Source organism: Lissotriton vulgaris, chromosome 4_1, assembly GCF_964263255.1.
Source record: "Lissotriton vulgaris chromosome 4_1, aLisVul1.2, whole genome shotgun sequence".
NCBI classification, from domain to species: domain Eukaryota; kingdom Metazoa; phylum Chordata; class Amphibia; order Caudata; family Salamandridae; genus Lissotriton; species Lissotriton vulgaris.
The window spans coordinates 390,776,297-390,788,965 of record NC_141691.1 but is presented as its reverse complement, the minus strand read 5'-3'; the positions used below and the strand labels follow the sequence as shown (position 1 = coordinate 390,788,965).

At 46.0% G+C, this 12,669-nt stretch overlaps 1 protein-coding gene across 2 annotated transcripts in view; it reads left to right on the top strand.

The window, feature by feature from the left end:
• Positions 1-12,669, top strand: part of RPS6KA6 (ribosomal protein S6 kinase A6) — a 600,906-nt gene that overhangs the window by 449,349 nt on the left and 138,888 nt on the right. For both annotated transcript variants that reach the window (XM_086918765.1, XM_086918766.1), the window contains one exon: positions 6,137-6,226. In XM_086918765.1, coding sequence (XP_086774891.1) covers positions 6,137-6,226 — 90 coding nt within the window. The remainder of the gene's footprint in view (positions 1-6,136; positions 6,227-12,669) is intronic.

Genomic DNA, 12,669 nt, shown 5'->3' with positions numbered 1-12,669 from the left:
AGAAAGCGAGAGATCAGAACCAGAGGAGGAAAGGCGTACAGCAGGCGAGACGGCCAGGGAAGGGACAGGGCATCCACTCCCCAAGACCCCTCCTGAGGAATCCGGGAGAAGAAACGGGGAAGCTGCGCATTGTGCCGGGAAGCAAAGAGGTCCAGAAGGGGACGAGGACAACGGTCCATAGGTCTTCACACTGAAAGGTCAAGATATTTCCCCATAACTTTTCTGGCAAAACAAAGTCCCCATCCGCCTCCTCGACCATGCTCCAATACCTAATTGCCACCTCCTTTCCCCCGTCTGGCTTTTCAACCAGTTGTTGTTCAAACTGACTGGATTTCCCCAGTTGAGGGCCCCTCCTGCTTACTGCTCGTGCCCTACTGTCCATCTGTTTATATTTAAACCTGGAAAGAGCTAGGCCCACCCTGTCCCTCAGCACCGCCCAGTCTTGAACCCTTCCATCCACCAATAACTCTCCCATCTAAGTATCCCAGCCTCCTTTATCGCGGTTGCCAAACTGTCCTGCATACAGAACGGCAGCCCAGGAGAATCCCACACCGGGGCAAAATTTGAGTAATAATGTAACCCAATTTTCATTTTAATCTGCACCCAACTTTCTATGACCGACTGTAGAGTCTTTAATCTGACCTTTTTGAAGTATTTCATGTCGCCAAACTTAAATAAAAATCCGTCTAGTGGGATATCCACTCCCCCAATCATAGCCCTATACATAGCCCCCAAAGATAATATTACCGGGGTTTTAAGAAGCATCCTGGAGTAGGTCAGCTGAAATGCCCATGCGTAATACAACAAATCTGGCAATGCCAACCCTCTCTTCTCCCTTCTCCCTCCTCCTTTTCAGCTTCTTCCAGGTCAACCTAGCTGTTTTGTAATTCCAGATAAAAGAATTTATCTCTCACTGGCTTTTTTCCAATTTTTTTGATCAAACATCAGAGGAATAGAATTGAAAATAAACATAAACTTTGGAAGAATGGTCATTTTAACTAGGTTAGTTCTGCCAAAAAATGGAGAGTGGCAAAAATGACCAAGATTTCAAAAGATTCCTACACTCCGTGGCAACCGGATCTAAATTTGTTTGTGCCAACCTTCCTATTTCTTGGGTAATACGTATTCCCAGGTATCTCATAGATGTTGCAACTGTTTATTGCACATTAGGAATATTCCAGCACATAATCTCAGTTTTACTGGGGTTGATGTCATAACCTGAGATCTGTCCAACCCCCTCCGCCTTTTTAATTACCACCGGGAAAGCTCTCTGGGGATCGGATGTGTAGACCAAAATATTGTCAGCATAGAGAGCTATCCGCTTCTCCCACTCACCAAATACAAAAGGGGGGATGTCCGCTTCCTCTCTCAAAACTTGGGCAAATGCCTCAATATAAAGATTGAATAGGAGAGGGGAAAGCGGACATCCCTGCCTAGTTCCTCTGGTAATTTTTATCGGGTCTGTAAGGGTGCAATTAACTAGCAATCTTGCTGTGGGGGCCCAATATAGTTTCTTGATGACCCTACAGAAGACCTCCCTCAACCCAAACCTTCTCATCACCTCCACCAGATAGGGCCAATTGACCCTATCAAAAGCTTTGGTGGCGTCTAATGTCAAGGTGGCTAGTGGAAGGGAAAATGTAGTTGCAATATCGATTGCCCCCACCAAATCTCGTGTATGATCAGCCAACTGACGCCCCCTTATAAAACCCCTTTGATCTGAGTGGATTATCGAGCCAATTACCTCCCCAATCTAGATGCCAAGATAGATGTAAACATTGTGTAATCGTTATTTAAAAGGGAGATTGGCCTATAGGATTCACAGTCCAAAGGATTTTTGCCTGACCCCTTCGTTGTTGTATATCACGGTGATGGGGGCGGTTGGTAAGCGTCAGATTGCCTGCTTTGTCACCCTCTGCATGTTTCTGGGCTATGTAATAATGTTTGTAATCTAGTGCACTCAGGCTGTCGGAGGTCTCCTTGTATGCCAGGCGCGCCCCAGCCAACAGAGGAACCACTTGGGGGTCTCTGGGCGCCAAGTCTTCACATCTCTGAATCTCCGCCTCATGTCTTTGCAAGTCCGCCAAAGCGACATGCGCGAGCCGTATGTCTTCTTGATGGCCTGCCCCCTAGCAACCTCTTTAAACGCATCCCATTCTATGCCTCTGTTCGAAGTTGTTCCTGCATTTTCCTGAAAATATATGGTGATCGCCTGTGATGCAGTGCGGAAGGTCATGTCTCAGGGAGCCACATGTCGGGATGCTATACAGAATACAATGGTCCTAAACCTTCATTTAGTGTAAGACAAATCAATTGTGTAAAAGCAAGTTTTTGAGCTCACACAGTGTATGCTCCCAGTAATCAATACATATAAGAAAATGTTGTGCCGCAACCAAACTTATTCAAAACAATGTCATGTATTCAGTCATAATTAGAAATTACAGTTGGATTCTAACTGTATTTTCATTTGAGTACACACAAAGGATTTAGAGTGGTTGCTATAGGGTGAACGTGCAGAAAAGGGGGAGTCTGTGCTCAAGTGTAGAGAAAGGGAGATTCCCTGGTCCAAAAGTGTTATTGGGTCACCCCATTCTTGTAATGGCATATCGGGATCCTAGCCTTCTGAGCACCCCATGAAATGCGCAGCTGCAGTGGGTTGTGATTGGATAATGCCTGTACCAAATATTCAGAGAGTTCTACCCTAGCTAAGCCGTCAACCGAGCAATACACAGCATCAATGCGTGTGTGAATATCATGCAGTGTGGAGTAATGGGAATTTAAGCGCATTCCAGGGTAGTTGCATGTGGTCTACTACCCATTCCCTCAGGTTTCTTGTGATTGGAATGGATTGTGCACCCAGGAGCGACGGCCGTGAACGATCCAGATCGAGATCATATGTGCAGTTCTAGTCCCCACCCCATAGTGTTAGTGCTGTAGGGTGAGACAGCAAGGATGGCGTGAGTGACCGCAGAAACTACGCTTGCCCAGTGTTTGGAGCATACAGAGAGACCACTGCAAGTGGTAACCCGTCCAGCAGCCCCTCCAACACAATGTGCCAACCCTGCGGATCAATGCGGGTGCATTCCAATTTCAACGGAATGCCTGGTGCTTCCAATATAAGGGCACCTCTGGCATAACCTAAATAGGAGGTGCCTATCACTGTGCCCCTCCAACGCTTATGCAGAGAGGCCATTGTTTATGCTGTGAGATGCGTCTGCTGTAGCAGCGCTATTGCTATATTATGTGAGCGCAAATACTGATATATTTTGTGTCTTTTGGCGCAACCTGCCAACCCACGCACATTCTGGGTTACAAGTGTGAACTCGTTATTTGCCATTCGATCCCTGATAAGCAGAGAACAGAAGGAGCCCCACACCTGCAACCCCCCCCCCACAGCCATCCTGGACACTGACTTACTCCACCCCCCACCACCCCGCTGCATGCCCTGCTGCACAAATGCATTATGAGCCCCTTACAATAAAGGGTTGAGTAGAGATCGCGGGAATCAAAAATAACATTCCCCGAACTCCCCACCCCAGGCTGGCTTGCCAACGGGCAAATGACCACGTGCACTGAAATGCCATCAAACTTATTGTGAAACAGTTGCTATCTCAGCTACTAAACGTTCTGTGAGGGCAAGGCTAAATTCTGTTCCAGCCTGGCCTTTGCCAACATCCAATAATCAACCTGCGCTGAGATATCACATAGCTCAGTCCCCCCTGTTTGAGAAAATAATCTATATGGATCTTAACAGTGAAGCCCCCCGAACCAACATTTTTACATTGTACCACATACTAATAATATTTAGGATAAAAAGGATATGCATGGGACCGCCTCCATCTGTCCACCATTCACCAGTTATATATGAGATCTCATCCCCAAGAGTCTGTGCACTTTAGGAAATCACCCCAGCTCATTTGCAGTCTGTGGGGTCCGTAGTAATGTCCGTCTTCCGAGTCTAAATCAGTTCTATTTGACACCACAGCATTATTAAGATGTTCCGCCGTCCTTATAGCCTGTGCTCTCTTGGCTGCCACCTGTTTCATGGTTTGCTGTTGTATCTTGTTCTGCACTCACCTACTATTTGCACCTACTAGTTTCCAGGCAGGTCGTGGATCTGCCTTAACAGTGGGCGGAGGGTGTGCCAGGCCAGTTCGGTCCAACCCAGACCAAGCTTCAGAGTAGAGCAACATATGGTGGAGTCTTTGTGGTTAATGCGCAGCTTGTCTGGATATTTCAACGCGTATTGGATCTGGTGCTCTCTCAGGCATTGCTTAACCTCTGTATCCGAAAACGACACTGACCATCTAGCACAAGTGCGGATACAGAATGGATGCCAGTTAAAAAGTAGTGCGAGGCAGCAGCACAATGAAAAAAAACTAAAAGGCATAAACAAAACCCCTTACTGTTGAGTTCTGATGACAGATAAGTGAGGCTATTTTATTCAAAGGCGGTTTGGAACGTAGCTTGTAAATGAATTTGTACAGGCAGAGGTACCTTGCTTTAGCAAACAGGACTGAAGTGAAGAGTATTTTGGCTACTACTCAATGTGTATATTTTTTTTAACTTAGGAAGATTTGTGAAAATGCAAGCTTGCTATGTTAAAACGCTTTTTTTTAAAGAGTGGTGCTTTAGTGGTCCTTTGGAATAGTGAGATAATTTCCCTCTGCCACCCAGGACAGTAGGTGGACTGGTGCTACAGCGCAGAAACCCATTTCTCTGTTCTGAGCCACCACAACCACCTCCGGCATTCTCCGAAAACCTCCTTCATCCTCTTTCTAGCAGCAGAGCCTCTTTGAGCCATGCCATTACACAACCAGCAACGTCTCATGCCCTTGGCGGTGAGGATTGCAGCCTTGATTTCCCGCATCAAGATGTCCCATTATTAGGACAGTCTGCAGTAGAAAATACTTACTGTTGTTGGCTTGGTGCATTAAAGTTCACCCGGGTAATGTTGGTGAAATATCTCGGGCGTTGACAATAGCAAATATTTTTGGCAACACAGGTAAAGTATATAAAGTATGCTGACCTTAACTGAAACATGCAAACCTTCAACTTGCAGTTGGATTGGAGCTAGCAGGATGGACTAAAGTTGGCAAGAATAATGCTAAGAGGAGTGAGGTATCCAACAGTAGGAAAGAGTAAGCCCAATGAGTTATTAGGAGGTATAATTCAGCACATGGGTTGCTTGGATTCAAGTAAAACAGGATATACTTGATGTTTGAGCAGGAAAATGCTTAAACTGAAGGGTCATTCTTAAAGGAAAGACACGAGGAAGTGGGCAGATGGAGAAGATGCTTCCAGGGGCATTGTGTTCTTGGAATGGCATACAAAAGTTATCATCTTGAAATGCAAAAAAAAAGCTTTCATCTTTTATGTTATGTTAAGTTATGCAGATTTGTAGAGTGCACTATCATCCGGGAGGGTATCCTAGTGCTGAGCAGGTGTGAGCCAAGCCAAACCTGCGGCCTGGTGGGACTATTCGAAAAGCCAGGTCTTCAGCTTGTCATGGAATTCAATAAGTGAGGAGATGGATGTTCCTTATAGTGACATGTCGTTCCACACTTAAGGAGCAATGTAGAAGAAGGCTCACCTGCCAGATCTGTTTTATCCTATGGTGGTAGGTGTGCAACAGGGAGTCCTGACAAGTAGAGGTGTCTGGAAGGTTTGTGAAAGCAGATGCAATTGTTAAAGTATAATGGGCCGTTGTTAGTTGGTATGTAGTGCCTTGAAAGAGTGGAGGAGAAGTTTAAATTGTGCTTGTTTGTTTATGGGGAGCCAGCGGAACTCCTTCAGGAGTGTGGAGCAAGTTGTGTGGTAGGTTGAAAGTAAGCCTGGCTGCCGAGTTCTGAATGGTCTGCTACCTTCTGGTGAATGTTTTGTTGATCTCGGCATAGAGGGTGTTCCTGTAGTTCAACTTGCTTGTGACCAGAGCGTCCATGACGGTTTTCGATGTTTTCCAGATGTGTATCCGATTTATCTTGATTTTTCCATAAACATTGTTGTTACCTGGGAGTAGAAATGTTCTCATACCCTTTGGTACTTTGGGTTTCACATTTTCTTTCTCAGTTAAAAATATCACTCGATTGTCGGCAATTTTTCCTTTCCTAAACTAGAGCTGTATTTCTCTATTTAGATTATAGACAAAAGCAAAAGGGATCCATCTGAAGAAATTGAGATTTTGATGCGCTATGGACAACATCCAAACATCATAACTTTGAAAGATGTAAGTACCCTGTTCGTTTTGCATTATAACATCTCACAGTGAGATGTCCTTGAGTCGTTATGAATGCAATAAAAAAAACTCCTAGAATTTTCTTATCCCTTATATTTTGTTTTATGTGCCTCCTGAAATTAGTTTATTATTTCAAACTTTGTTATTTAGGGGTCACACACTTTCTCTGAATTAAACACAAAACACTTTTTAAAAGAAATAATATAGAAAAAAATGAAAATGACAGCTTTGGGAACTTTTAACTGCAATAATTATATTGTGTTTATTGATTTTCTCATGTTGTTACCATTTAACCCCTTCACTGCGGGGCTATTCCGCCGCAGTGCTAAGGGGGCGGGGCGGCCACGCGGCGGCCGCATGCTGGTGACGGAACCGCTCCGTCACCAGCGTCGGTTGCGCTGTGCTTATGACGGAGCGGTTCCGTCATGGCCCCGCCCGCTCAATGGAACACTCAGCGCAGGCGCGGAATTCGCGCCGCGCAGGAGCGTCGGGCGGGCCAGGACAGAACCGCTTCGTCATCAGCACAGCGCCACCGCAGCTGATGACGGAGCGGTTCCGTCATCAGCAGGCAAGGGGTTAACAATAACAGTGTTTAGCATTTATTCTGCTGCACCAGCCCTCAATGTATGCATTCTATCAGTTTGTTTTGATAGAATGATACAAGCTAATGATGTTTTTTCAGTGTTAAGTCTCTGATGCTTGACTAGATTACAGTATTTGTGTGTGTCCCAACCACTTTTATTTTCCAAAGGATCATTAATTGCTAATACTTATAATAAGGCAAAGTGGGTTTGAAATCAGCCAGTATTTCTAAGAAAGTTAAGCAAAATGGGCCCTGAACATTGTTGCACTCAGCAGCTCCATTATATTTCTAAATATGAGCATGTGTTCTATGAGGCAGCAGACCACCTGTTCTATAGAATCAAGTACAAATTTACCTTTTCTGATGGATACTTGTAACTGCAGATACCTCACCTTGTAAATTTTCCCCAGGCATCAGACTGGGTTCTGAAACTTCAAACCAAGACTCCTGCATGGCAGTGGGTGGTGTTTGCGTGGCATCTCACTGATGTCATTATGCTCTGGAAGGGGAGCCACATATAGGCACCAGCCAGGCATGCTGACATCTTTCGACGTGGATCTGAAGATACCCCTTAATCTTTTGACATGCTTTTCTACCTAAATTTTCACCATGCAAAATCCTCCCATAACAGCAGGTTTAAAGGCTTTTTGGGACTACAGAAAAGATATTTCCCTAAGAGGTATAAGTATACCTGTGGATCAGAACATGCCTCGAGGTCCTACGATGACTGCGCCCAGATGAACCCAAAATTCTGTTGCCAAACATTGAAAAACTCTACGCCACAATCAGTTGAAGTCAAAAGGTAGGTCGTGCTCTCGACGTTGTTCCAGTGGCAGATATTTGTTGTGGTCGAAGTCATCGAGTAATTTGAACAAAAATCATAAGTAATCAAAGTGGACTTAGCACCTTTCCGATTCTCTCAAACTCCAGACAGGGTGCCAAGGTGTCAATGTGCCTCCTGGTCTCACTTACGATCCCTGTTGCAGTCCATTGCAAACTTGTGTCTGATGCACTCGGTATATTGGTGTCTGTTAGGGTGATGCCTTTTGTGAGGCCATGCCGCTGATCTTTGGCACTTTACCACTCCTCTGTGGCGCACCATTGGGCCCAAGTTTCCATGATGGCCTCCAGTCAGATTTATGTCAGCAGGTCCACCCTCAGCGCTGTCTGTGCCCTCCGGACGTGTTAAGGTTCTGCACCTGTCCTGGTGCCGACGTTGGTCTCAGGTTGGCCGAGGATTCTTTTCACATTGACGCTGGTGTCACCAGCTCTGGAGGAGCAGTGCAGAACTCATCCTGCTCTCTGATACTGAACCGAACTCATCCCAACCTCAACCGAGGCCAAGTCCCTATTTAATGGAGCACAACCTTCTGGCAACCCCACTGATTCTGACACCTTGTCTTTACCTCCCGGCAGAGCACAGGTATTGCACAATATCTTTGGCAAGGACTCAGATGTGACAGTTTTGATCAACTGGATGATTTGTCCCAATATATAAAGAGAACATTGGTATGAGAAGCTACAGGATACCAAAGATCTAGACACCACCCCAGCCCCATACCTGGTTTTCCCACCTGGGGAAAAAACACCTCCCTTGCTGTTGTGATGCAGCGGGCAGCCGACGTGCTTGATTTACACAATCTAGGTAATGATTAATGTCCTCACAGAGGTCCTTTAACGGTGCCAGGCATCTACAGAACCTATCTTACTCTTCAACTAGGCCCTCCTGGATTCTTTTTTGGGCACTTGGGCAAAACAATGCTCTGGTCCCCCAGTGAACAGACAAATCGCTCATTGCCATAGATAACACCGGAATAACTTTCATACACAGCACCATAAGCCTGAGAGCTTGGCGGTACAAGCCTACACAAGTACAGTGAATCCTAATGCCTTACCAACCACCCCACATGATTGTGAGTCAAAAGGCTTTGACGCCTTTGGGACGTGTATGTAGTGGTTTGCCAACCTTGCTCTCAGGTGTGTCAACACCAGCTACCTTTTAGGTCGCTATTCACCTTATGTGACTCTTTGGCCCCAATTTTTTCCGCTTTCCCAGATTATCTGTGGGCAGCACTCCCTAGGGTATTCAGGATGAATGTGACACCACAACGTTTGTCATCTGCTGCTGCTTTTACACAACCAGCTGCTTCAGATTGGCAAGTAGAACAAGCATGACACTTCGGTACCATGCCTGGATGAAGTCTAGGTGCTTCTCTGGAGATGTCGAGGCATCTTTAATGATCCTCCCATTCAATGGCTCTTGCATTTTTGGTGAGAAAACAGGTTCAGCCCTGGAACAATTTAAGGACAGGAGGGCCACTGTATGTTCCTAATGTCTGTGTGCCCCCACCAGGCATTTCCACCATCAATTACCCACTCTGCGACTATGAAAGGGGGTTTCACTTCCAGTGGAGACAGACCACAATGCCAGCCCAACAGGACTTCCAGCCTTCTTGTGGCCATAGTTGTGGCTCACCATGTCAAAACCCAGGGCATGAGAAATAATGTGCAGCTTAGACCCAACCTGCCCTCTACCAACCCCAGCTAAAAGAGCGCTTTAGTATATCCTTTCTGGCACACAGCTCCCCTGTTCGAGACAGGATCCTACATTTCCCAGGGGATTGCAATCCATCACTTTAGACAAGTGGGTCCACCAAATCACCCATCAACGTTCCGCCCTCCCTCTGCTTTCCATTCCGTTGCACCTTTCACTTCCATCCAGGCAGCTAATGTCGGCCCACCTGTCCATTTTCCAAAAGAAGGTGCATGCCCCACTAGTCAAAGCGACCATAGAGGGGGACCTGGCATCAGAAGTAGGAGTAGAATGTTACTCCTGCTACTTCCTAGTGAAAAAGGAGGGAGGCCTTTATCCTATTTTAGATCAACGCCCTCTCAGCACCTTCCTGCAAAAGGAACATTTCAAGATGCTCATGCTACCCCAGGTCTTGTCTTCCTTCGACCCCTGGAACTGGATGTTGGCATTGGATCTGCAGGATGCTTAGTTCCATATCCCCATCCTGCAGGCCCACAGGCGATACCTGCAGTTCACAGTAGGCCAGGAGAATTTTCAGTTTGCAGTGCTTAATTTTGGCCCCACCTCTGCCCCTTGGATGTTCATGAAAGTGATAATGGTGGGCGCAGCACACCTCCGGAGGTTGAGTGGTACCAGTCTTTCCCCTACTTCGACGACTAGCTGCTGAAGGCAGGAGCACCCCAGTCAGTGGTCAACTACCTCCAGATGACGGGGAACCTTCTAACATCATTGGGGCTAATTATTTATTTATTTATTTATTTGTGGGTTTATATAGCGCTTGAATCACTCCCCCAGGAGTATCTCTGCGCTTTTTGACCGGTAAATCAGCAGACATAATGTAGGGATGGAATTAGATTTCATTTTTGAATAAGATAGTTTTTAGAAGTTTACGGAATGTTAGGTGCTCTTTGCATTGTCTTAGAGCCAGGGGTAATTTGTTCCACAGCTTGGGACCCATGGTAGACAGAGCTCTACCTCCATGTCTGACCCTTTTGACATGGGGGACCACAAGGAGGAGATTGTTGCTTGATCTGAGGGATCGTGCTGGAACATAAGTAACAAATCTCCGCTCAAGATAGATGGGTCCCTGTCCGTTCAAACACTTCTGGATTAGGAAGCATATTTTAAATTTTGCCCTTTGTCTACCTGGGAGCCAATGTAATTGTTTAAGGAGGGGTTTGGAGGCAGTTCTCGGGGGGGCATTCAGAACAAGGCGAGCTGCCGTGTTCTGAATGACTTGTAGCTTATCCAGCACTCCTTCGTTGGCAGAGAGTAACAAACCGTTGCAATAATCGATCCGACTCAGGATCAGTGCTTGAACGAGAGTTTTTCTTACTGAGTTAGGTAGGAGTGGAAAGGCTTTGCGGAGCAAGCCGATGGTGTGGAAGCATATCCCTGAAATATAGCTGGTATGTTGTTTTAGTGACAGGTCGTGATCGAGCCGAATTCCCAAATTCTTCACGACCTGTTTAGGTTCAGGGACTGCTCCTAGCTCTGATGGCCACCATTCCGGAGTCCATAGTATCTTAGCCTCCCCAAAATAACATGATCTCCGTTTTGCTGACGTTACATTGGACATAGTTGGTAGACATCCATTTTGCCACTTCTTTCATGCCTGACGAGAAAAAGTTCCTAATCTCAGTGGAAAGAGTTTTGAAGGGGAAAAGGAGCAGCGTATCATCTGCGTAAGATACGGGGACAAAGCCGTATCTACGCAACACTCCTGCCAGGGGTGCCACATAGATATTAAAGAGCGTGGGGCTCAGACATAGCCCTGTGGCACCCCCTTAGAAATCTCAATTTCCGCCGAGCGATATGCACCCATGGTGACTCTCTGGGTGCGATCAGCTAGGAAACTCTTTAACCATTCAAGGCCTTTGTTCTTAAGGCCAGCGCTCGACAACCGTTGAGTCAGGATGGAATGAGACACGGTGTCGAACGCTGCCGATAGATCTATTAGAACCAAGATGACTGAAAGGCCCTTGTCCTGGTAGGCGTGGAGATCATGAGTAACAGACAGTAAGGTGAATTCTGTACTAGTGATTGAAGCTTTTATTCGATATGCAAGATATCTTGTAAGCGTACACAAAATACAGCAATTTTACAAAACTAGAAAAAGCATTATTTTAAAAAGCAGTATTAAATGTACATTTAAAAAAGGTAAAAGGACATTTAATGCCAGAATAAATTAGCTAAAAATGAATTAAACCGCTAATGACAATCTCTTGCATCGGATCAACCAAAATTGCTTTAAAAATTTGGCTACACCACAAACAATGGGGGGGAAGTGTCCGTCATTAGAATGCGCAGGGCGACTAAATAGCTACGCGTGCCCATATTGCGACAGAGGGGTTTAAGCCAAAAACTCCTGGGTTTAGCATAGTCCGGACATTCGAACAAAATATGCGTAATGGACTCTATCCTAGTTAAACAACATGCACAAAAAGGGGACGTGTGAGCACCTGATTTCCACTTTGACACCAGAGCCCCAACTGGAAGGGAGCCCACTCTGAATTTAAAATACAATGCTCGATCAACTGGAAGGGTTATTAGGTCCAGGTAAGGCTCGTAAACTACTGCATCTTTTACTGTTAAAAAGGCAGCTGTAGATTTACAATGTCCAGTGTTTTTAGCTAACTGATCCGCAGCCCAATTCCAGTATAGTCTTTTAAGAACCTCTTTTGGTGGAGCCGATCTTAATACCCAACAGTCCCCCAGTCCAAGTTCCTCCAAAAGTTTTTTGGTATCTCTCAACCACTTAATCTTCGCCCAGCCGCCCAGGCTCATTATCTCAGCCAACCTTTCAGCATACGATTTTAGCTCTTCACCCCTCCAGATACGTGTCCATAGGAGGAGTGGGCGAAGCCGGGCTTGGTCTTTAATGTTCTTACATCCTGTGTCCAACAGCACAGGCACTGTTGGAGTGCTCGAAGGGATGGCGATTAAGGATTTCAAGAGCTTGCTCTCTGCTGTTGCCAAGGAGTCCAGACAGCAATGCCCCCACAGTTCGGCCCCATACAAGGCTGATGTTACTACCTTAGCCTTGTAGATGTCAATTACTGGGGCAAGCGACCTCCTCAGTGATGCCCGGAATTCCCTCAGAAGGGCACCTCCTGCTCTCTTATGGTTCAGGACCATCTTGGCAATGTGGGGTGTCCAGTTCATGCTATCCGTAATCCGGATTCCAAGGTAATCAAATTCGGATACTTTCTCCAAGGCAACAGAATTGAGAATAGGAGGGCGGCCCAGTTTCCTTGGAGGATTTAGGACTAAAAACTTAGTTTTAGCCACGTTGATTACTAAGCCCCTTGCAACACA